This window comes from Lynx rufus, unplaced genomic scaffold (assembly GCF_022079265.1).
Source record: "Lynx rufus isolate CCGP_SWC_20201006 ecotype Redwood Valley unplaced genomic scaffold, mLynRuf1.p SCAF_15, whole genome shotgun sequence".
NCBI classification, from domain to species: domain Eukaryota; kingdom Metazoa; phylum Chordata; class Mammalia; order Carnivora; family Felidae; genus Lynx; species Lynx rufus.
Genome location: NW_025814829.1, coordinates 256994 through 280521, shown reverse-complemented (window position 1 = coordinate 280521; position 23528 = coordinate 256994). Strand labels below are relative to the sequence as shown.

The 23528-nt window shown below is 50.8% G+C and overlaps 1 protein-coding gene across 6 annotated transcripts; it reads right to left on the bottom strand.

The window, feature by feature from the left end:
- Positions 1-3901: 3901 nt before the first annotated feature.
- FCGR2B (Fc gamma receptor IIb) lies at positions 3902-19435 on the bottom strand. 6 transcript variants are annotated; one of them, XM_047076491.1, is made up of 8 exons: positions 19225-19435; positions 14495-14515; positions 12780-13034; positions 9284-9538; positions 8456-8578; positions 6451-6581; positions 4586-4623; positions 3902-4506 (listed from the first exon to the last, which is right to left on the bottom strand). In XM_047076491.1, exons 1-8 carry the CDS (start codon positions 19334-19336, stop codon positions 4458-4460), a joined length of 984 nt encoding a protein of 327 aa, XP_046932447.1. In that variant the 5' UTR covers positions 19337-19435; the 3' UTR covers positions 3902-4457. The 6 variants fall into 6 exon arrangements, 4 of the variants coding, with proteins under 4 accessions (XP_046932447.1, XP_046932448.1, XP_046932449.1 ...); XM_047076492.1 differs by having other exon boundaries at positions 6534-6581; XR_006961538.1 differs by having other exon boundaries at positions 4457-4506; positions 5788-6581.
- Between the last annotated feature and the right edge of the window lie 4093 nt (positions 19436-23528).

Here is a 23528-nt window from a genome sequence, read left to right as displayed (position 1 = left end):
TGTGAGGAAAGGGCCAATAAACAGCTATCTTCTTACATGCGTTGCAATTCTATTATACAATTCAAATCATGTGTGTGTTCCTTTAACTGAAAAAAAAAATCATTTAAAAATGAAAGAAAGCAAAAAAGAAAAAAAGGAAAATAAAGAAAAATGAAAGAAAGCATTGTCTTCCCACATACATTTAAAGATATTTCCATGGGAAAAAAATCACATAGGCCACATCACTGTGCAGCGAAAGTGGAAAATAACAACAAAGGAGATAATGCTTATTCCTCTTGGAAAGAAAACCACGAAGAAAATAAAACAGGCTTCTATATCAACCGTGAGTTAAGAAGGGAGTGAAACTGAAGTTATAGATTATTTAGAAATAAGGAACAAAGACAGGAATACATACAAAAGTCTAATGAATGTGGCCAAGATAACAATAAGAGGAAAAGTGATAGCCTTTGTGAGTTTGTGTAAAAACATAAGGTTAGGGGCACCGGGGTGGCTCAGTAGGTTAAACATCTGACTTCGGCTCAGGTCATGACTTCATTTGTGAGTTGGAGCCCTGAATCGAGCTCTCTGCTGTCAGCACAGGGGTTGCTTGAGATTCCCTTGCACCCCCCCCCCCCGCCCCTGCACTGCTCTCTCGCTCTCTCTCTCTCTCTCTCTCTGAAAAACAAATAGACATTAAAAAAAAGAGAAGTTTAGAAATAAATGAATAATGAGGTAAATCTAAAGTGGAGGAAGGAAATAATGCATGAGGAAATAAAAGGCAAAGACCTGATCAATAAGACAAAATCTATGACAGGACTAAGAAGACAGACAAACCTTTGGCAAGTCTGATTAAAACAGATAGAGTGGTCAAAGGGGTTGCCTCCCCAACAGTCATTCCACCTCAGAATGGGTAAGCTGAGGAAGTTATGGTGGCCAATCTCATTCCCCTTTCTAGTGATTGACTTAGAAATGGGCAGGTTACCCCGTCCTGACCAATATGATATGGCAAGATCGCTGGAGAAAGGTTCAACACTCAAGAAAGAGACATATAGAAGAGGTACTTGGTCCCTTTCTTTCTCTATATTTCGGGTCTGATGCTCGGAGCTGCTAGAATCATCTTGCTGCTAGCCCAAGGGCCATGCCCAGAGAATTGCAGAAAACTGGGTCCAGAGTCCTGATGTACTGGAGACATCCTGTCTCTAGACTTTTTGTTGTGTGAGATAATACATTTCCTCACTGTTTAAGCCAATTTGAATCATGCTTTCCTGTTATTTCCAGCTGAAATCATCTTGCTGATAAAAGAAAGAGAGCTCCAAAGCGAGGTATGAGAGGGGGAACGATTTATGTGGACAGACACATAAATTATTACCAAAAAATAGAAGAAAATGTGTACAGCCGCATACCAGTAAAATGGATGATTCTTCAAACTTGACTCCAAAGGAGATAGAAAAGCCTGATGAGACCAATAATAACAGGGAACAAAAGTTTGTCAAAGATGTATCCCAAAAAAGGGTATCGAGTCCATGTGATATTATAGGAGAAATCTATCAAACCTAAATTGCCTATCCTAAGGGGAAGATGACTGACCTTAGAAAGTACAAGAAACAGGGCAGGTTCGAGGATGTAGGAAGTTGGTCTCATCCAGGCAGCGTCACTGGGACGAATGAACCTCACCTGCCTTCCGTCATGGTCTAATCTATTCCAGATTAAATTTTTTTGATGTTTATTTATTTTTGAGAGAAAGAGAGAGAGAGAGAGAGAGAGAGAATCCCAAGCAGTCTCCAAGCTCTAAGCTGTCAGCACAGAGCCCAACGAGGGGCTCAAACCCACAAACCATGAGATCATGACCTGAGCCAAAGTCGGGTGCTTCACCCACTGAGCCACCCAGGCACCCCTAATCTCCAGAATTTAACTTCCAGGGAGACGGCACCTGCTCAACCCGCTGGGGTGCATGCTGTCCTCCGGGATCCGATAGGTATACAGTGAGCCTACCTACCCATATGGACTGACAGAGGCAGCAGAATCGTGCCAAAGCAAAATCAGTCTGTTACGAAAATTGGGGGGAAATTCATGCTGGGTCGGGAACAGTAACATAGTCCATTATAATCAGATCGGCACAAATGTAAAAATTTAAATGCCCACCATGGACAAGGGCGTCAGGAATTGGGCACCCTAATATACTCCAGGGGGTGGGGTGGGGCACTGAGGCTGCTTTCTTAGAGACAATGTGAAAGTATCTTTGAGCCAATGATGCTACATTTAGGACTTTATCTTTCAGAAACAGTCACACGTGCAGTCAAAAATATCCCCCCCCAAGCATTGTTTATTGCAGCATTGTATGTAACAATGAAAAATTGGTAACATTTAAAGTGTTGGCTAAACAAAATGTGGTATAGTACTTGCACTGTGGAACACTATATAATCCTTAAAAAGAAAAAAGTTCCATGGAAAGAACTCCATAATATGCGGTCAATCGAAATAAACCAGCTGCATAACCATCTGTAAAATATGGTCCCACTTCCGGTCTTAAAAAGAGCGTAAATATGTGTTAGATGCATACCAAACAATTCAGAAATACACACATGTTCAAGAGCAGTTACTCACAGAAAGGAGAACAATATGGGGATGGTTAAAGGGAGCATTTGCTTTTACCTAACATATTCCTGTATTATTTGAGCTATACAGTGAGCATGAATTTCTGTCTATGTGCACTTATGCACATGTAACAATACGATGTGATCCGATTTTTAAAATACATATACCTATTGCTACAGATGGGAACACGGATTGGCACCCTTTGAATGTCGGCATTGACTGTTTCCGGTTACTAGGCGTATAGGTGATTTTAATGATCTCTTTTGCTTACCTGTATTTTAATTTTATGCAAAGAATATTAGTGTAGTAAAATAATTTACATACAAATCTTGATTTCCTTTTGGAAATAAGTTGCTACCAGGAAATTTATAAATAGATATACATTATTCCCATAAAAATGAGCATGTGAACAGGAAGAAGAAATGTGAATGGCTAATACTCTGAAACTCTCTAATTCTAAAGCACCTAGTCTGGCATAAAGTAAGCCCTCAATAACCTAGTAATTAGGTTATTGCATTACTATTCCTTATTATTATAACACTATGTGCGTGTGAAATCTGATTGTGGGACTATAAGATGTATCCTAGAAAGCTATGGAAACTATACTGAGAAGGAAGCTGCTAAATCCCAAATGCAAGGATGCTGTTCAAGGAGGCTGTGTTAGCGTCCCAGGAAAATGAGGCCGCTCCAAGGGCACCCACCAAACCCTCAGGGGAGCTGTCAGTCGTGTTTCGAACCTGCCAGGATGGCTTCTCTAAGAGGGTCACGTCCTGCTGGTAAATATAGGAGGACCTCAGCAGCAGGAAGTCAGCAATCTCTCCTGAGGATTCATCTGAAGCTTGGCTTCCTGAGAACAAGTGTTACAAAACAAAGCGATTGTTTTCTTTGCCATCGGAGGAAAAGAAAGAAGACATGGAAACCAGAAGACGTGTTTGCTGAGAGTAGTCAGGTTTTTTTTAATTTTTTTTTAATGTTTATTTATTTTTGAGAGAGACAGAGACAGAATGCAAGTGGGTTAGGGGCAGGGAGGGAGACACAGAATCAGAAGCAGGCTCCAGGCTCTGAGCTGTCAGCACAGAGCCCGACGCGGGGCTCGAACCCACGAGCCGTGAGATCATGACCTGAGCCGAAGTCGGACGCTCAACCGACTGAGCCACCCAGGTGCCCCAAGAGTAGTCAGTTTTAAGTGGGACATTCACCCTATACTCCAAATCTTCCCTCTCCTCCACCTCCTTCCCATCACCACCTGCCCAAGATTTGTATCGCTGGAAAGAAATAGATCTGTCTACACTCCAACCAATACGGCCTTTAAAAGGTAAAGGGAAAGTTGTTTTTATAGTATTTTATTATAAAAGGAACACACGGTCCGTGTAGAAAAATAAGGAAGGAAAATGGAAAGCACCCATAATTAACGCCATGACCCTGAAACAACCACTTTTAATGTGTTGGCCAATGTAGTCTGTTTCATCATTTCTGAAATTGTACATACTTCCGTAATGTTTCTCATGTGCCTGTGACATAAATATTTCCCATGTTGCTACAATCTCTTAATAAATGTAATTTTCTATCTGCTGTGTGGATGTATGCAGAAGAGTCTCGATGGTGAGAAGGACAGAGACGCAGAAGGACTCACTACAGTCAGCTGTCTGGGGCCGTACTGTCTTTGAGGACAGGGAGCTTCAGGATTCACACAGGTCGCTCTGGAAGAGTCCTTCTCCTTCTTTGGAACCGCAGCATCCTCTTGTCCTCCCCAAGGGGAGTTCAGGCCAGGCAAGAATTCTGATTCTCTGATTCTGGCCCCTCTGATCCTCCTCCCCCGGATCTCAGGCAAGACAATGGAGATTAAATGCGGTTCTCGTAATCCGGGTCCTCTGCTTCTTCCTCTATGGCTTCCGGGTGCAAGAGAAGTGAATAGGTGATGGCATTCTCAGCCTAGAGAGAGCAGAAAGGAGAGTCACAGGGATGAAGGCAGCAGAAGAGCGGGGAGAAGGAGATGGCTGGGACGGCTCACCTCAACTTTGGCTGCATCTTCAGCATCCGTGAGATTGGCTGTGGGCAACAAGAACAGAGATCAACCCGGGGCGCTGTTGCAGAAGAGGACCTACCACCCTGCCGCAGAGGCTGCAAAGACAAAGCCCGAACCAGACCTGCAAGAAGGACCTGTAGGCCAAGAGCTCCGTTCACCACCCAGGCTCCCCACCCTGGCCAAGCTGGCAGAAGGCGGCGGTCTGTGCTGCGTGCGTTTCAGAGAGTGGCTGACTTTTTCTAGAGGCAAACTGGCCAGCTTGGGGGGGGTCTGAGAACCGGGGAAGAGCTGGGAGCTGTTCAGTATCACAGGGAAGTCAAGTCCAGATTTTTTGCCAACCCCAGGAGACCGGGGGTGGGGGTGGGGGGGGCGTCTGGGCATCGGCCAGATGCCCTGCATCTTGCTGGGAACTCTCAGAAGAAGGTGACGCTCCCTGACGTTAAAAGGAAAGAAAGCGCAACGGTGAAAGCGAGGGAGGGAAAGAGGGAAGCAAGCAAATCAGGCCAGTGGGCTCCCCGGTAAATCGCTAAAACACACCAAATTCCCACATGTGTTTTGCCAAAAAGCTCACTTCGCCAGGGCGGGAAGTGGCCTCAGTATCTGCGAAGCAGCATTCCTCAGGAAGGGGCTGGAGGGTCTGGGACAATACGTTTAGTGTCTCCACTCCCCCTCTGAACACAAAGAGTCTCTGTTCGCCATGCTGCAAATTCTGGGGCAAACCTCTTCCCCAATTCTCCTTCCAATACATTTCTCAATAATCCCAGCAACCTCGCCAGCTGATGGGAAACAACCAGCCCCAGTGCCTGGCTGTGAAATAAATACTTGTGGAATGTATTTATGCCAGTATGGACGGAGCCAAACCTCCAGGTGGCTCTTCCCAGTTGTGCTGGGGCTTTATTCTACATCTGCTTTGGCCTGGTGTGGGCTCAGGCCCCGCGTCCCTGCGTGACCTGGCCAAGAACGCAAGGGCCTTGCTCAAAGCACAGCGGGACGAACGCCATTTTGCTCAAGCTCTCGAATCTGTTGGTTCTTTTCTGAGTCACACTCCTGCCGTCTGACCCAGAGTCCTCGAGGGCCTCCTGTTCTTCTCTTGCTGCTGCTGGGGAGCCCCTCGAGAATGTCTTGGGTTCCCTTGTGCTCCAGCTAAACTACAGTCAGGAGGTCACCTGGAATACTCCTGTTCCTACCTCAGCCGGGGGTTGAATGGTCACTGACTCTCAGAGTGTCAGGCCTGCAAGGGCTTCGAGGTCATCCAGGCCACTCCACTCCTGTCCTCAGGGAGGTCCCTGCACCCCCATGGTGGGGAACATTCAAGATTCCACCTGATGATGATGACAGAGCTAGGACCACGTCCATGTTTAATAAACTTACTCAAGTGGGCATCAGAACCAAGCTTTGCCCACAAGTGAAGCTCACTGATGAATGCACCCAGTCCTCTAGAACTTTCTCAAGCCCAGATCTCCTCCTGATGCCCCACCCTTACCCCATCACTCCCAGAGACTCCTCACCATGTCCTGGGAGTATTCCCTAGGTCTCCCCCTCGTTTCCTCTCAATCCTGTTTGTCTCAGTCTTACCACTTCTAACCTCTGTCCCATGCCAGCTTGGCCAACCCCCGCAGAAAGGCCCAGATATCTCTTATTTCCTGCTCTGGAAACGTTCCCAGCGTTCCTGGCTCCGAAATTCGGACACGGCCCTCCCCTCTCTATCTGGGACAGGTGGTCTTCTGCCCCTCATCCCCAGTGAGGTCCTCTTGAGGCCCAGGAGTTAGTCTCAGAACTGACCAAGCGATTTGAGCCCCTGTCCTCCTCCCACCGCCCCCTCCCTCTCCTGTGCTCCCAGCTGAACTCACACAAGCCGCTTCCTGCTGACTCCAATCCACCTGGCAGCCCCAGGCAGGGCACCTCAGGCCCCCAGGCGGGGAGCTGCACTCACCTGGTTCCTCAGGGAGGGTCTCTCCCATTTCCCTGTGCTCAGGGTATCCTAGGAGAGCCATGGGGGAGGGGGGGTGCACATAGAAGGTTAGTAGGACTGTGGGCTGGGGCCTGAGTCCTGGGACAAGGACCCAGGGCAGGAATGGATTAGAACCAACACAGACCCCTCCCCCACAGAGACTCCTCCCCACGCCCTGGCTCTCCTGCCCAGGCCCTGCCTGTAAGAGGGCTGGTCCAGAGAGACAGGTTGGGCGCTTGGGTTAACCGTGGCGTCTCCTGGGACCGCCAGAAAGGCCCCTCCGAGGCATCTTTCTCAGGCTCGTTCTGCCTTTTAAAAAAGCACTACTTTCTCCCACTCAGTGTCTCTCTCTGCATCTCCGCACTTGCTTGTCATCAGTGACTGAGGTGCAGGCTTGCAAAGTGCTTTCCGAGGTATTAGTAACAGTCTTTCCTCCTCTCAATGGCTCCGAGTCATTTTCCGCCTTCTTCCCCTGGGTGTCTTCCGACTTTCTCTCCAGCAAGCCGGCTTTTCCACGTGAGGAACGGCGAGGATTTGCCTATTAGATCTCTATGGCACCTGCCCTCCTCTCTCAGCTCCTTTGCGTTAGTGCTAAGCGGGAAGGAACTGGTTTCCAAGGGCCCAGAATCTTCAGCGCGCCCATCAGTGAACGGAAGGCTGCCTGGCAAACTGTGCTGGGTGGTGCAGAGGGGAAGTGAGCGAGGAGTTACGGTTACTTCCCTCCTGTGGTCTTGCCATCCTCTTTGGAACACAGTTTCGTTCTTTAATGTGGCCTCCGCGGTCTGCGTGACCCGGCCCTTGTCCATTTGCCTGCCTGACTCACGCCTCCTTCCTTCGTGCCTTGCAATTCATGGCCTCAATGCCTCCAACTGCCTTCAGCGCCCTCCTTGCCCTTCCCTCAAGTCCCAGCCCAGCTGCAGTGTTCCCCATTTCCACGTCTAGAATGCTCTTCCGGCCCACTTGGCCTGGCTAACTGCTCCCCTCACGTACGGCCTCCTCCATAATGACAACGGCTCTTACTTGCGTGCTGTTTGCTAGGCACTCGGCGCTGTCGTGAGAGCTCAGCCTCGTTTATCCTCCTACAATCCTGCAAGGTGGGTTCGATTAGCGTCCTCACTTTCCAGATGAAGACACGGAGGCCCAGAGATGGTGAATAACTCACCCAAGCTCACAAAGCGGGGGAGCCGTGGAGCCGAGATCTAAACTCGGGTGGTCTGGCCCCACCACGTGTGCGTGGGTCACTACATGCGCCACAGCGTCGCGAAAAAGCTTCTCTGATGGCTCGCCGCGTGCTGCATCGTGTGGGCTCTCGTGTCCTCTGAACCCATAGCCTTTGCAACTCTCCACCATTGCTGTCATCCCACCCAGTTATAACGATTTACTTGGACTTCTGCCGTTCCCACATCTGTCGTTCCCACTGCACCGTGAGCTCCTTGAGAGCGGAGATTGGACTTAGCCTCCACTGCCTAGCACAGTGCTGTGCACGAACACAAGTTTGTTCGAGCCTTGTTGAATGAATGAATGAATGAATGAATGAATAAAACGTGGGTTGTGGGGGCACCTGGGTGGCTCAGGAGGTTAAGCATCTGACTCTTGATTTCAGCGCTCATCATGATCTCACGGTTCGTGGGATCGAGCTCCGCATTGGGCTCTGCACTGACAGCAAGGAGCCTGCTTGGGATCCTCTCTCTCCCTCTCTCTCTGCCCCCCTCTCTCTCTCTCTTCCTCTCCCTCTCTCTCAAAATAAATAAATAAACTAAAAACAAAAACAAAACAAAACAAGGGGCTATGTCTGAATTATAAGGATTCTCTTAGCCCCAAGAGAAGGGTTCTGGAAATGTTTGGGGTTAGGGCGTTGGCCAAGTAGGAACTGATAACAAGAGGAACCAAGAGAAGCCACAAACCTGAAGTCTGCTTTTGCCTGTGGCGGAACCAGGCCACAACGGCAGCAAGGATGGCCACGGCAGCAATGCCAGCGACCGCGACCGCAATCATCACCGTCACTGAGGAGTCGCTCCAACTGGACCCTGAAGAGGAGAGACTTCAGGACAGGCGGTACTCTCCCACCTCCCACAGTGCTCAGTGCTTCTCCCCGGGAGCTGCTTTGTGTCTGGGTCCCTTGCAGATGCTACACTCACTTCCTCCCCCACCTCCCCTGAATGGGGTTGCTGTGGCTGGATGTGTGCCTCCCCCACACCAGGTGCCTCCTAGAGGCACACGAGGGCCTGTGTGGGGGCAGAGGGAAGGGCTCCTGTCAGCTTCAGGGAGAGAAGGGAGGGGGGCCTGAAGCCTTCCTTGGTGGAAAGCACCACCACTGGACCCAGCAAGACCTTGAACTGTCGGGGACACGCCATGCCTTGGGGAGCGAGCCAATGTACATGCCGCGAGAACTAAGAAGAACCGAAACCCTCAGTTCTTGGGCACGTCCAGGAGCTCAAGGAACCTCTGCACCAGTGAGGGAGCTCTGTGCCATTGCTGTCCTTAGTAGGGGCCTGCATTTTCAGCGGCACACAGCCTTTTCAGCTGGGACCTGAGGCTGAGGCTCTGAACCGTAGCCCCTACTGCTGCCCCTTGGCCAATATTTATCAAGCCCCCCCCCCGTTCCTCCCCCCTTTGCCTCAGAGCCCAGCTGTTTCGGCTGTGGCATTTCTCAGGCCTCCAAGTAGGCCCGTAGGACCTCGGCCATGACTGTCCAGCCCCCAGTCCTCTCTCCATCCTGATGGGGTTCCCACCTTGGACGGTGATGGCCACGGGCTGTGACGCCTGCAGACTCTTCCCTATCAGTCCCGTGCAATGGTACTCGCCGCTGTGACTGAGGTTTGCCCGTGGGATGGAGAAGGTGGAATTCATGGGGGAAAACTGCTTGGATTTTCCATTCTGGAAGAACGTGATCTTGTACAGAGGCTTGTTCCTCCAGCTGTGGCACCTCAGCACGATGGGGTCCCCCTTCTGGAACACCAGGCTAGGGGTCTGGAGCACCAGCCAGTCTGAAAGACACAAAGGGACCCCAGGACCCAGCAGGTCTTGACTCCACTCTGAGACCCACCCTGTCCTTACTGGTGGGACACGGTGTGTGGAGGGAAGAGCTTGAGACCGCAATCCAGCAGCCCTGGTCTCCAAAGCTGGCTCCATCATTTGGGAGCTCGGCGATCTTGGGCCTCTTCTGGGCCGTGGATTCCCCAGCTGTGAGAATGGATGACGTAATACCACGCATCTACGATAGTTTCTGGCACGTAGTAGGTGTTCAGGATACGCCCGTCTTCTCTTTCCTGTCCTGAGAGAGGGCAGCTACAGCCCCGTCCTGCCCAGGAGGCCCTTGTGAGAAGGATACAAGAGACCGCACCCAAAAAAGGCGGGGGGGGGGGGGGGCGCCTGGGTGGCTCAGTCAGGTAAGCTGTCGACTGCGGCTCAGGTCATGATCCCACAGTCTGTGAGTTCGAGCCCCGCGTCGGGCTCTGTGCTGACAGCTCAGAGCCTGGAGCCTGCTTCAGAGTCTGTGTCTCCCTCTCTCTCTGCCCCTTTCCTGCTCATGCTCTGTCTCTCTCTCTCAAAATAAATAAACATTAAAAAAAGAAAAAACAAAACACCAAAAAAAAGACCCCAGGATGCGGTCCCTTCCTTGGGGGAGCGATGGGAAAGATCCAGTCTGACCTAGGAGGTAACATGTGAGGGGACACGGCAGCGACACGCGTCTTCTGGGAGAGTACGAAATCATGGACATGAACCAAATATTAGTTTATTTGACGTATGTTGGTAACGTGGAGTTTTACTTCAGCGGGGTCTTTGCCTGAAGGCAGCAGTGTCATGGGCGGGGCACTAGACTGCTGCGTACCCCTTCCCCCCCAATTTTCATCCTTTTACCGAGGAAGAAAAAAATATTTAGTAATTTTGTTGTATAGGGAACAGAGCCTATGAGGGATATTTGTACTCCTGACCTCAGCCCAGGTACTTCTTTTCTTTTCTTTTCTTTTCTTTTCTTTTCTTTTCTTTTCTTTTCTTTTCTTTTCTTTCTTTAATTTTTATTTTTGAGAGGGAGAGAGAGAAAGAGAGACAGAGACAGAGCATGAGCAGGGAAGGGGCAGAGCGAGACGGAGACACAGAATCCCAAGCAGGCTCCAGGCTCCAAGCTGTCAGCACAGAGGCCGACGTGGGGCTTGAACCCACGAAGATCATGACCTGAGCCGAAGTCGGATGCTCAACCAACTGAGCCACCAGGCACCCCACTCCTTTTCTCCAAAGCCGGAGGACAGAGCTGAGCACGAATTGGAAAGAGAGGTGGAAGAAGAGAGCAGAATTAGAGGGAGGTAGGGGTGGAGGGGGCGGGAAGAATGACAACAGCCAGGCGCGGGCTGGCCCCAACCAGAATGAGGCCAACCAAGTCTCTACACTGGCTGGTGACCCTGCCGCGGTTACAGGAAGAGATACTCAGTACCCAGGGGTGCCCCAGCTACAGTGGGAAATCTGGGCGCAGAGGATGACACCAGATCCTGCCACTTGGGTCCCACCAGCTAGAAAAGCCTACCCCTCCTGCTGGGGAGACACGTTCCACCCACTTCCTCCCCTTTCCCTTCTGCAGATTCCTCCTCTCGGAGAACCGGGACCCCGGCTGGACACTGCACTCCAGGGTGAGGCCAAGCGGCCCTGGTCCCCTGGACTGACTGCCTCTTTCAGAAGATGGGACGAGGGTAGGCAGGAATGCTGAGACTGTCAAGCTTTTAAAAACTAAAGTAGAGGGGCGCCCGGGTGGCTCAGTCTGAGAAGCATCCGATTCTTGGTTTCAGCTCAGGTCACGGTCTCGCGGTTTGTGGGATCCTGCCCCGCGTCGAGTCGGGTTCTGCGCTGACAGCTCAGAACCGGCTTGGGATTCTCTCCCTACTACGTCTCTCTCTGCCCCTCTCCTGCTCACGTGCTCTGTTTCTCTCTCTCTCTCTCTCAAAATAAACTTAAAAAAGTAATAATAATAAAGTAGAGCCCAGAGAAAAAGCCAAAGCTGCTGCCACGTGGCCCCAGCAACAGATTCCTGCACATCTCTTCCCTGTCTAGGTGACTGGCCCTTCCTTCCCTGCAAAGTCTGTGCTCGCTCCAGGTTTGGACCTGAATACTGGGGAGTGTCCGCCTCAGGCTGGGTTGCGAGCGGGCCACCTGAGGTCTCCTTGAGCTCATGGGTCTTGGGGCAGATCTTGAGAGCAGGGCCCAGTTTCATGTTCGCGGCCCCCATATGTTCTTCGGGTAATCCAAGGGCCTTTCTGTCAATCTGGGAACGAAAGTCCTCTGCAATCTTCTGGAAGCCTCGCAGAGAAGGCGCACACAGCCCCTCCCTGCTCCAATGGCTGGCTGCGGATGCACTCTGGGGGAGGGGGGGCGGCTGGGGGGACTTGGTTGAGGGGGACGCTCTCACCTCCTTCCCTTTCTGGAGGGACAGGGACACACAGGTCAAGGCCCTGCCAGTCCTCAGAGCTTTCCCTCCAGGCCTGTCACTTCCTGCTGGGCTGAGAGTGGGCCGTGGGGGTGGGGTGGGCAGCAGGCCCCGTGCTTTTGAGGAAAATTCGGGAATCGGGTGAGGGAAAGGGACGACAGGAAGAGTGACAGTGACGGGTATGCATCTCAATTGCCTGATGGCTTTTCTTCGGGGAGAAACTACTGTTTTGCCCGGAGCTTTGTATAACCGGTCCTCTGTTTAGCAAACATCCTTTAAGGCCTGCCCCCGTCAGGGGCTGGAAATGCAAAGATAGTTAAAACACAATTTTCAGGTCAAGTTGCCTGGAGGGCAGGGGGCAGGGAAATGCTGGTACCACCAGGACCTGGGGAAGGAGGCATAATTAGCCCCCAGGAGCAGATGAGGAAACAGGCCCGAGGGCAGACCGTAGCTCGGTGTTTACACGGCTGGTAATGTCCAGGCCAGGGACGCAGCTGTGGTCCGTCTGCGCTCCGTGACCGCTACAAAAATGGGTTTCTATGCAGTCAGAATTTCCTTCTGCTTCTCTCACACCCCGGGGCTGCTTGTTTGTAGCCCTCGTAAGGTTCTCGCTCAATCAGGAATCTCTTAGGAACACACACCGAGCAAAGGGGGTGGGTGAAAAGGGAAACGAGTGGAGAAAACAACTTCAAACAGCTCACTGGCGATGCTTCCCAGTAAACAGGCCACCTCGCTTCCCTAAAAAACGTCTGTAAGCAGATTCCGTCTCTCCTTGCCCTCCCGGACCGTCCCCGGGGCCTTCCTCCACTGACCGGAAAACACATCCAGATACACGGGGTCACTGAGGCTGGTCTGGTCCGTCTGGCACGCGTACTCCCCTCTATCCTTCTCGGTGGCCTTAAAGCTGTAGTTGGGCCGGACCTGCGTGGGGATGGAGCTCCCATTATGGAACCACCGGATGGAGTGGTCCCCGGCTGTGTGGGCCCCCTGGCACTTCAGAGTCACATTGTCCTCCCGGAGCACGAGGATCCACGGGGGCTCCAGGTCCACCACAGCCTTCGGGAGACCTGCTCCGGGGCAGAGAGAAGGGGACGCATGAGGAAAAGGGGCCCCAAGAGCCTAAGCGGGCCCCGAATTTCAAGCACCTGAGGTCCCGCTGGGGACATCAAGCGTGGAACCCGGCCCAGAACCGTTCTGCAAATGTAGGCAGCTCCTTTTACTCGTACACCCCACCGCAGGGGCCCCTGGGAAGCCAGGTCCCCTCAGAGAGTGTCGCCGCCGTTCCTCAGAAAGACAGGGCAAGAGGTAAGAGAAAGGGAGAAGGGGCAAGGCAAACATTCTGGAAGTATATCTCACGGGGGGCCATCCGAAGCAGGTCTTTCCTTTCCTTTCCTTTCCTTTCCTTTCCTTTCCTTTCCTTTCCTTTCTTTCCTCTTTCTTTCCTTCTTTTCTTTCTCTTTCTTTCTTTCTTTCTTTCTGTTTCTTTCCTTTCTTTCCTTCTTCTTTCTTTCTTTCTTTCTTTTCTTTCTTTCCTCTCTTTCCTCTTTCTTTACTCTCTTTCTTTCCTCTTTCTTTCTTCTCTTTCTTTCTCTTCCTTGTTTCTTTGTTCCTTCCTTCCTTCCTTCCTTCCTTCCTTCCTTCCTCTCTCTCTCTCTTTCACACACACACACACACACACACACACACACACACTACACATGCATGCCCTTTTGGAACTCACTTTCCTCCCCTGTAACCTGAGGCATGTGAACACTGTGGATAAACTCTCTGCAGAGCTGGATGAAGACCGTGGGAGCATCTGGTGAAAGTGTCAGGCATGAGGCAGACATCAGGTTTCCGTTCTGACCTGATGTCAATCTTTATCCCTTAGACTAGACCTATCCTCACCCAAGTACAGTGGAGGCTCTGTGGCCTCAAAAGGATAAAGAAAGAGAGAAAGGCTGGGGTTGGGGGGCAGTCTAGGGATCCTGGGTTCAGTGCTCCAGGGAGAACCTCCGCCTCCCCCCCGGGGGGCCTGGGACCTGGGGAGCTTAGTGGCAGAGAGAAAGAAGGCCCTGCAGAGTTTGCTTCAGCAAGCTGCACCCAGGGGTCTCTCCTCCTATTTCTATCCAGGGAAACAGGCCCCGAAGCCCTCAGATACACCCAAAATGGAAAATTTATCAACACACGGAGACATCCCAGGCAGATGATGGGATTTTGTGTGCAGCTGAAACTAAAATTGTCTGGGCTCTTGATTTTACTTGGGGAGAGGAAGGTGCGAGAGAGACGACGAGTTATGTTCTGTGACGGTATCTGTGACAGCTCACCAGCAGGGAACCGGAAGGGCTGAAGCCACCTATGCCCCCAAGGCTCCCCTGCTTCCCTGGGAGAAGGGGAAAGAGAAAGGAGGGGAGGGGGCGGGGCATCTTCCGGGAGACTCCACTTCAGTATGGGGTTACTGGTGCAATCAGGGCACCTCCAGATGGGGTGCTGGGAGTCGAGGAAGAAGGTGGCTGGGGGAGGGAGAGGATGTGGGGGGAGCACTTACCAGGTGTCCCAATGACTGGACCTGTAAGAGAGAAAAGCAAAGATCAGCCTGGAGTTTAGATCTGATGATTCATCTTTACAAAGCATCCCCTCAAAAAAAAAAAAAAAAAAAAAAGCCCCCTATGCGAATCCCCTTAACTTCCTTACCCTTGGCTGTCTCTGTATTGTCCCTGTCTTTACTGGTTCAGCTGTGTGTTACTAAAATCACCTACACAAGCAGGCAGATGGATGTTTCTATAAATTCGCGGTCACTAGGGGCGCCTGGGTGGCGCAGTCGGTTGAGCGTCCGACTTCAGCCAGGTCACGATCTCGCGGTCCGTGAGTTCGAGCCCCGCGTCGGGCTCTGGGCTGATGGCTCGGAGCCTGGAGCCTGTTTCCGATTCTGTGTCTCCCTCTCTCTCTGCCCCTCCCCCGTTCATGCTCTGTCTCTCTCTGTCCCAAAAATAAATAAACGTTGAAAAAAAAAATTTAAATAAAAAAAAAAATTTGCGGTCACCATATTCAAAAGGACACTGAACTGTCATTCTGAAAATTTTTTTTTAATTTTCTTTTTTAATGTTTATTTATTTTTGAGAGAGACAGAGACAGAGCCTGCGCAGGGGAGGGGCAGAGAGAGAGAGACACAGAATTGAAGCAGGCTCCAGGCTCTGAGCTGTCGGCACAGAGCCTGACGCGGGGCTCGAACCCATGAACTCCATGAACCGCGAGATCACCACCTGAGCCAAAGTAGGGCGCTTAACCAACTGAGCCACCCAGGCGCCCCTCTGACAATTTTCTCCAGTAAATTTGCTCTGCTGCCCAGTAACACTCATCCTTTCTCGCTGCCAAAACTTCCCTGCCCTCTGCCTTGGAACCCTTCTCTCCTAAAGCCCTACTCCTTCCTCCGTAATTCACAGAAAACAAAAGCTGGTAGGAAACCTCACGCCTTCCCCCAGCTCGGTCTGCACCTCTGCCCAACATCCTTTCTCCCTGTTCTCTGGGCAAAGCCTCCCTGCGTCTCTCCCTGGTCCGTCTCCAGGCTGTGTTGTCATCTCTGTCACCCTGGCGAGCATTTCCCTCTCTCTGTTACTCCCATCCTCTTCTGCATCATCAGTTTCTCCTTCTCAGCCGGGTCTGGCCCGTCAACGTAAACATATCCCAGGATTTTTCATTAAAAGAAAAAAAAAAAAAAAGCTTCTCGCTTGATCCCACATGCAATTCTAAAAGCGTTGCTCTGCTCCCTTTCAGAGCCAGATTTCTCAAAAATGTTTTTTTCCCCGTGGGCCACCCTCGTCTCTACTCCTTCCATTCACTGTTTCGTTCGCCGCAGTTGGGACTCTGCCGTTGCCGGTTCGCTCTAACGTCTCTCTCCCGTTCTTCCCCCGCGAAAGTGTCCGTCTTCACTATCTACCCGGTTAGCCAAGCCTGGAAACTGCAACTCACCTCTGTTCCCCTCCTTCTCCCAAGCCCCCCACCCCCTTTCACATCAGTGAATCTTGATTCTGCTTCCCGCTTAGGCCTGGAGTCTGTCAGCTTCACTCCGTGCCCGTGACTGCCGTGCAGGTTTAGGTCACCACCAGCTTTTTTCCACCTCCTAACTCCTCTCCTCACTCCTGTGTCCCCCTACAATCCACTTCCCACAGAAAGGCCGGAGTTATTTTTAAAATATCACATCAGGGGCGCCTGGGTGGCTCAGTGGGTTAAGCGTCCGACTTCGGCTCAGGTCATGCTCTCGCGGTCCGTGGGTTCGAGCCCCGTGTCGGGCTCTGGGCTGACAGCTCGGAGCCTGGAGCCTGCTTCCGATTCTGTGTCTCCCTCTCTCTCCGCCCCTCCCCTGCTCGTGCTCTCTTTCTCTCTCTCTCAAAAATAAATAAACATTAAAAAATAATAATAAAAGTATCAGATCGTATAACATCACTCCCCTGCTTGCAAGCCTTCAAGGGCCTTCCTTTGCTCTTGAAATGAAGTGTACATCTTTATGAGGCCACACAGGGCGAGGGCTCTGCTCCCCTCTCCCCTCCCATCTTGAGGCCCTCTTCCCCTACTCACTGAGCTCCTTTTTAGATTCCTGACACTTGGGGCTTTTGTGTAAGCTCATCCCTCTCCTCTAGACCTACTTCCTTTTTCTCTTCCAATGGCTAGATCCTTGCTATGCTCAAAGTCTCCGCTCAAGGTCACCTCCTCAGAAAATACTTTCCCTGTCATCCTGTTTAAGTGGGCCGCCCTCTCTTCTTCCCCACAAGGATTTCTCTTATAAGAGTCTCCTGTTTACATCTTCACGGCCCTTTCCAATTTATATTTACGCCTCTGTGTTTGCTTACTTGTTGTTTATATCTCCCAGGAGAATGTAAGCTCAAAGAGGGCAGTAGCTGTATCAATTGTATTGGCCAAGGCTCTGGAAATCGCGTATTGAATGAGTCTAGGTGGGAAATAAGAGGGGCCACGGTCGTACTGACAATGGGAAGTGAAGAAGATACACACACGAGAGAAATTTAAGAGGCAGAACTGGGGACGGTGGTAATGTAAGCGGATGGCTAGGAGAAAGTTACTCCCGCTCACACAGGTCTATGTGTTAGGAGGAGGAGGTGTGCATTCGTAAGGCGAAGATGTTAAGTTGAGTTTGAGTATGTTTTGTTTCTGAGCTGCCATATCAACGTGGAGGCGTCCAACCGGCAGGTGGAAACACGCAATTGCAGTTGATGCAAACAAGAGGGATAGGTCTGGAAGCTGTTGACGTAGAGGTGAGAGCTAAAAAACAGCGTGGGACTGGCGAGAGGGACAGTGCGGGACAGGAGAGCAGATAAAGAAGTAGAGCCTACGAGGAGGGGAAGAGGAGAAACAAGAAAAAGATGAGAAGAGCAGAGAGAAGCCACCGGCCATTTATTCATTCCACACTCAACAAATGGTAGGGAACACACCCTCGGTAGAATCATTGTAAGGGAGACAAAGACCGCGTGCTTTAGGTCAGGAAGGCCGTCTGTCTTATTCATTGGTAAATCCCCAAGTCGTAGAACAGGGCCTGTACATAGCATTTATTTAATGTTTCAACAGGGCAGTTTGTGGAATCTGTAGAAATTCTGCAGGAAACGCAACGTACACATTGCCTGGCTGTAGAGGAAGATCCACTTGGGGCAATGGGAACATGGTTAAGAGGGTAGAATTGGGGCTTTACTGGGGCGCCTGGGTGGCTCAGTCGCTTGGGCGTCCGACTTGGGCTCAGGTCATGATCTCACCGTTGGTGGGTTTGAGCCCCGCGTCAGGCGCTGTGCTGACAGCCTAGAGACTGGGGCCTGCTTCGGATTCGTGTGTCTCTCTCTCTCTCTCTCTCTCTCTCTGCCCCTCCCCTGCTGGGTGCTCTGTCTCTATCTCTCTCAAAAATAAATACACATTAAAAAAACAAAGAAAAAAAAAAGAAGGGAGGCTTTATTCAGTAGAGCAGCACTGGAGGCGTTTCTGAAGTGCCGTGACTCAGCTGTGGCTGTACTTGAAGAGGTCATGGCCTCAGTGTAAAGCATGGATTCAGAGTAGAGGAGACAAGAGATTCGAGGTGGGGTCAGAGGCCGTTCTAAAAGTTGAGTTATCGAGTGACGAAGACCTAAATGTGGTGGCCCAAGGAAGAACGGGAAAAATGGACCAAACCCTCGGTGACTTAGCAAAAGGGCAAACGGGAGAAAACATCAAGTGTCGCCCAGGTGACCTGCACGTCAGTAGCACTGTCAGCAGAGAAGCACAGCCCCTCTCCAGGCCTGAGCTTCCCCCTGTGAAAAAGGAGACCGCCCAGCGCCCTTTGAACATGCTATGCCCCTTCAGTCCATTTTATCCTGCTCCTGAGGGAACACTCTCTCTTTCTCACCTCCACCCCCTATCCCAGTATCACTCAGCACTGAGGGCCGAGGGCTCCCAGAGATGCCCAGATTTCATTATCAGTCAGAGTCCCTGACTTGCGGGGTCTGGGGCCATCCTGAGGTGTATTTGAGGCTGGAAATTCTAGCAGTTGAGCTTGGAGAGACAATCCCGGCAATAGAGCTCCCCTAGTTGGTCTCCCCCGACTTCTGCCCAGCCGGCACCATCAGTCTTCGGCTCTCCATCTTGGCCTAGGACTCTGGCTTTCTCCACGATCAGACCCAGGACCTAGCCCCACGCGTGTGTGCAGTACAAAGAGGCATGCGTGGTTTCTCTGGTCCTACGATGGGCGATTCCAGAATTGTCCAGGTCGGGTGTTCTCTGAGCCCCTGTTCCCTGGATAACCCAGACCCTCTTGTGCTCCTTCCCAGGGAAATCTGACACATGAACAGAAGAGGCTTCTGCTGCCTGAAGTGGTTTCAGGGGCACAGAGAATGGCTATTGCTTCCTCCCTACCCCTTGTCTCAGACAGCCTTAGCCCTCCCGCCTGAGATCTGGTCCCTGGGAAACACAAATTTCTAAGGAAGGGAAACGTGCTGGCCACTCATTAGTCACTCAAATCTAGGTCACTGGACTTTTCGGGTGTAGTGAGTGGCAGAGCACCAGTGACCTGACTGCCCCGGGATCCTGGGCAAAAGACACTAAAAACAACGACCAAAACTGCCAGTGTTCTTGTTTGCCAAGGCCAGCCGGGTTGTCCGAGTTTGCTCTTCATCAGCGGGCCTTCACCCTCCTCGTTTCCTTGATGTGCTTCCCATGCCACCCCTCATCCTCGCCCGACCTCTGCCCAACCAGGGTGGCAGCAGCTGAGGTAGGAAAGTGCCCCTGCCTCTGGGGACCCAGACTCACCCAAGAAGAGCAGAGCTGTCCACAGTAGCATGTCGCCCAAAGGGGGGCAGGGCACACACTCGGCTCGGTCACTACGGGCAGCAGGGAGGGGGCGGGTTGAAGGGATCTGCATCAATTCCTGGCACACGGTGGCCCTGGCAGCACCGGCGTGGCAGTCCCAGACTTCTCTCGAGGCCTGGCCGATTCCACCCCGGGGGAGGACAGACCAATTCTGAAGTCCCAAAGAGGAAGTGAAAAGAAATGTTGTTTTACCATAGGCCCCTCCCCTTCCACCCTTTTTCCTCTCAACTGTTCCCTCCCAGAAGATTCGGAGCTTCCCAGAATGGATCTGGCCCAGCCCAATTCCAAATTCACAGAAATTTCAGCAACTGGGAAGCAACTTCTGTGTCTTTTGGGACACAGCCGGGCTCAGCCTCTGGGAGCAAGAGGGGAATGGCCACCCGAGCTCAGCTCAGACCCTCCCATCTGTTCCCAGGTCTTTAGAAAAAGCAGTGGGAAAGAATGTGGAGCCAGTCTTCTCTGACTTCTGGTTCCATTTGGAGGCCCAGGCGCCCACCATCATTCGATTTTCTTTATTATCCAATCCCTGACTCACTCCTGGATGTGAAACAAGAACAAAGAGGTGGACTCAGGATAATGATGCCCGTCCCCTTATTCCCCTCGGACATGCGTTCTTCTGCTCGTTCCTTCAACAGGGATCTTTGGAGCACCAAGCTGTGCCCTGGTTCTTTACCTTCGCCGCCCTCGTTCCCATCCCTGTCCCTGTCACTATGGCGAAGCAGCACGCGCCTTGGAGCTGGATAAGTCTAGTTTTGAGTGCTAGGTAGCTTCTCAGAACCTCGGATAGCTCGTCTGTAAAAACGAAGGTAATCGGGGGCACCCGGGTGGCGCAGTCAGTTGAGCATCCGACTTCGGCTCAGGTCACGATCTCCCGGTTCGTGAGTTCGAGCCCCACATCGGGCCCTGTGCTCACAGCTCAGAGCCTGGAGCCTGTTTCGGATTCTGTGTCTCCCTCTCACTCTCTGCCCCTCCCCTGCTTGCACTGTCTCTCTCAAAAATAATAAATAAACATTAAAAAAAGAAGAAGAAGAAGAAGGTAATTAGGACTACCCTTCAAGCAGAATTTCCCAGCCTCAGTACTTTTGATATTTGGGGCCAAACGGTTCTCACGGGGAGGGCCTGTCCTATACATTGTAGCATAATTTTTTTTCTTTCAATGTTTATTTTTGGGACAGAGAGAGACAGAGCATGAATGGGGGAGGGGCAGAGAGAGAGGGAGACACAGAATCGGAAACAGGCTCCAGGCTCCGAGCCATCAGCCCAGAGCCTGACATGGGGCTCGAACTCACGGACCGCGAGATCGTGACCTGGCTGAAGTCGGACGCTTAACCGACTGCGCCACCCAGGCGCCCCCATTGTAGCATAATTAAGAGCACCTCCGGCCTCTACCAGCGAGATGCCAGGGGCCACCCTAGTTGTGAAAATCAAAATGTCTCTAGACTTGGACAAATGTTCTCTCAGAGGCAGAGTTGCCCTGGGTTGAGAACCACTGCATCCAAGGTTCTTTTGGAAGAGAAATGAAAATTGGAGGGCTAGCCAAGTGCCTGGTGCATCATGGGTACCCAATGAAGGCTAGTTTCCTTTTCTTGCTTTCTATCACCATCCTCATCACCATTTCATCCCCAGAACATAAGATTCTCTTCTCAGGGCCCTTTCCTGGGGCCTCTTTCCCAAATGCCCTCACAGGAAGCAAGCTTTAATACTCAAGGAAATAACACCGTCACACCTCTTCTCACACCCGTAATTTTCAGAAACCTCAACAGCCTCAGCCCATCAGCTGCAGGCTTTTACTACTGGCTTCATTCAATGCTCCTAACCCCAATCTATTTCCAGCCCTTATCTGATTTCCAGGTGAATTTCTTCCCCGGTGACAAGACACCAATGATCGGACATCAATACTTGAAACATATCATTAGAAACCAATCAGGTTAATTTTTTTTTTTTAATTTTTTTTTTCAACGTTTATTTATTTTTGGGACAGAGAGAGAGACAGAGCATGAACGGGGGAGGGGCAGAGAGAGAGGGAGACACAGAATCGGAAACAGGCTCCAGGCTCTGAGCCATCAGCCCAGAGCCCGACGCGGGGCTCGAACTCACGGACCGCGAGATCGTGACCTGGCTGAAGTCGGACGCTTAACCGACTGCGCCACCCAGGCGCCCCACCAATCAGGTTAATTTGTATCTCGAGACTCACAAAATGGAAGCCCCCCTGCCAGTGGCCTGGCCCACGTCACAAAATCTAAATCTAAGTCAGCCTGTGCTTACAGGAAACACCTGTCAAGGAAACCTCACGTACACCAATCACAATCTATCTACGTGGCTTTGGCTAGCTTTCCATATCCTAGAAAAGAGGGAACTGCCAGCCTTATTAGGAAATCTCCAACCTTCCAGCTGATCGGGCCATTTCCTAGTTGCCTCTTCCAATGATCTATAAAACTCACTGTTCCCCCAAATCCCTCAGGAAGAGTGCTCTACTGCTTGTGAGGTCCTCTACTCCCCCAACCCATGGAATGTTTTCCCTTAAATAAAGGACATTGAACTTGTTATTAATTGTTTTAGTTTTGTCATTTGGCGGTCTTGCCAATGAGGATGGGAGCCCAAGACCGTTACTAAGAATCTGGGGTTGGTGCCTAGATGCAGGCGAAGGTCTCCACAGAGCCGTTTTCATTCCCTGCCTCTTTGGCTGCTTTCTGGGATCTCCGGCAAACTTCCTTCCAGTTGAGCTCTGCCTGTTTCATACGCTGAGTTCTTCAAGTGTGTTTGTTCTGCTCCTTCCAGGAGGAAAATCAGGGTGTGAGAGACCGGATTTTTCACGGTGAGACATAGTGAGCCACCATATTTGGGTTTGGAGTCCACCTCATCTCCAAGGGAAGTGTCTTTCGGAGGTGCTGATACGTCTCAGGGACGGTGCTCAGGCAGCCTGAGACAGCAAGTCTGGTTGAATTAAGGAGGATTATTTCAACAAGGGAAAATAGTGGGTCTTCTTCAATCAAAGAAAAGTGTGATGGGAGCCATTAGGGGGACGCGCAAAGCCTCAAGGCAAGTCCACAGCATAAAGAGTTGGAGGACTTAAGGAAATAAACAAAGACCCAAAATGTGGACCTTTCTGGTGGACAGCACATCAAAATCTAAGAAGACACAATCAGACCACTGAAATTCACTAGAGGGGCACCTGGCTGACTCAGTGGGTAGAACATGTGACTTTTGATCTTGGGGTTGTAAGTTCGAGTCCCCCATTGGGTGTAGAGATCACTTAAAAATAAAATTAAAAAAAATAAAATCCATTTGAGTGTCTGCCACTATAAAGAAATATTCTAGGGGGTGAAGGTGGGGGGATAATCTTTGTAAAAAGGATAAGAGATCTATTGCTAATGAGAATCTTTGAAGCCAAAGCCACAAAATTAGTAGGCATGGGTCAAGGTCTTAAAAGCCACTTACCACCCAAATCTAAGGTTCCCATGCTAGCAGAAGTTTGGTCATGGAACAGTTTAGACCGACACTAGGTCACCTGCTAACCCAAGAAAATTCCCAAGCACTGATGTCTGCTGGACAACACTACACAGCCCTCAACCCAGTGGCACATCCCTCTCGGTTATTAATTTGGCTCCGAGAGACCCACTCCTTGGCTAACGAAATGGGATCCTCAATTTGCAAAGAATCAAGCATTGTCGCCTGCCAGCACACCTGCGTCTTTGATGTCTGAGAACCATGGTCCTAGAAGCTGTAGACATCTATAAATAATGGCGAAATCTTACTAAAACACACGAGAAGGACCACAGCTATTCCGGGAAACATTCTAATAAGGCAAGATCATTCATTTAAGAAGTGCACTTGAGGGGCACCTGGGTGGCTCCGTCAGTTAAGCGTCAGACTTCAGCTCAGGTCATGATCTCACGGTTCATGGGTTTGAGCCTGGAGCCTGCTTCGGATTCTGAGTCTCCCTCTCTTTCTGCCCCTCCCCGGCTCCCCCTGGGTGTGTGTCTCTCTCTCAAAAATAAATAAACATTAAAAAAAAAAGAAAAAAAGAAAGAAAACAAGAAGTGCACTTCAAAGTAAGGTTTCCAACTCAAACAGAGTGAGCTACCTATTTTTTAATTAATTAATTAGTTTATTTATTTACTGAAAACTAGATGTTACAGTTCATTCCATCTTCATAATTACAGACCTTACAAGGCAAATAAAGCAAACTCTTCTCGCGTTTAACCAGGTGCAGCATTTGGGCACTTTTCTGATAACACAGGTTG

Bases quoted from the DNA above. Each gene is read 5' to 3' on its own strand.
- FCGR2B (XM_047076491.1), bottom strand. From the start codon at position 19,336: ATGCAGATCCCTTCAACCCGCCCCCTCCCTGCTGCCCGTAGTGACCGA. The intron at 13,035-14,494 runs GTAAGTGCTCCC...GCCCCGGAGCAG, and splicing joins TCCAGTCATTGGGACACCTG to GTCTCCCGAAGGCTGTGGTG. The intron at 6,582-8,455 runs GTTTGTGGCTTC...TGGCTCTCCTAG, and splicing joins CAGGCAAAAGCAGACTTCAG to GATACCCTGAGCACAGGGAA.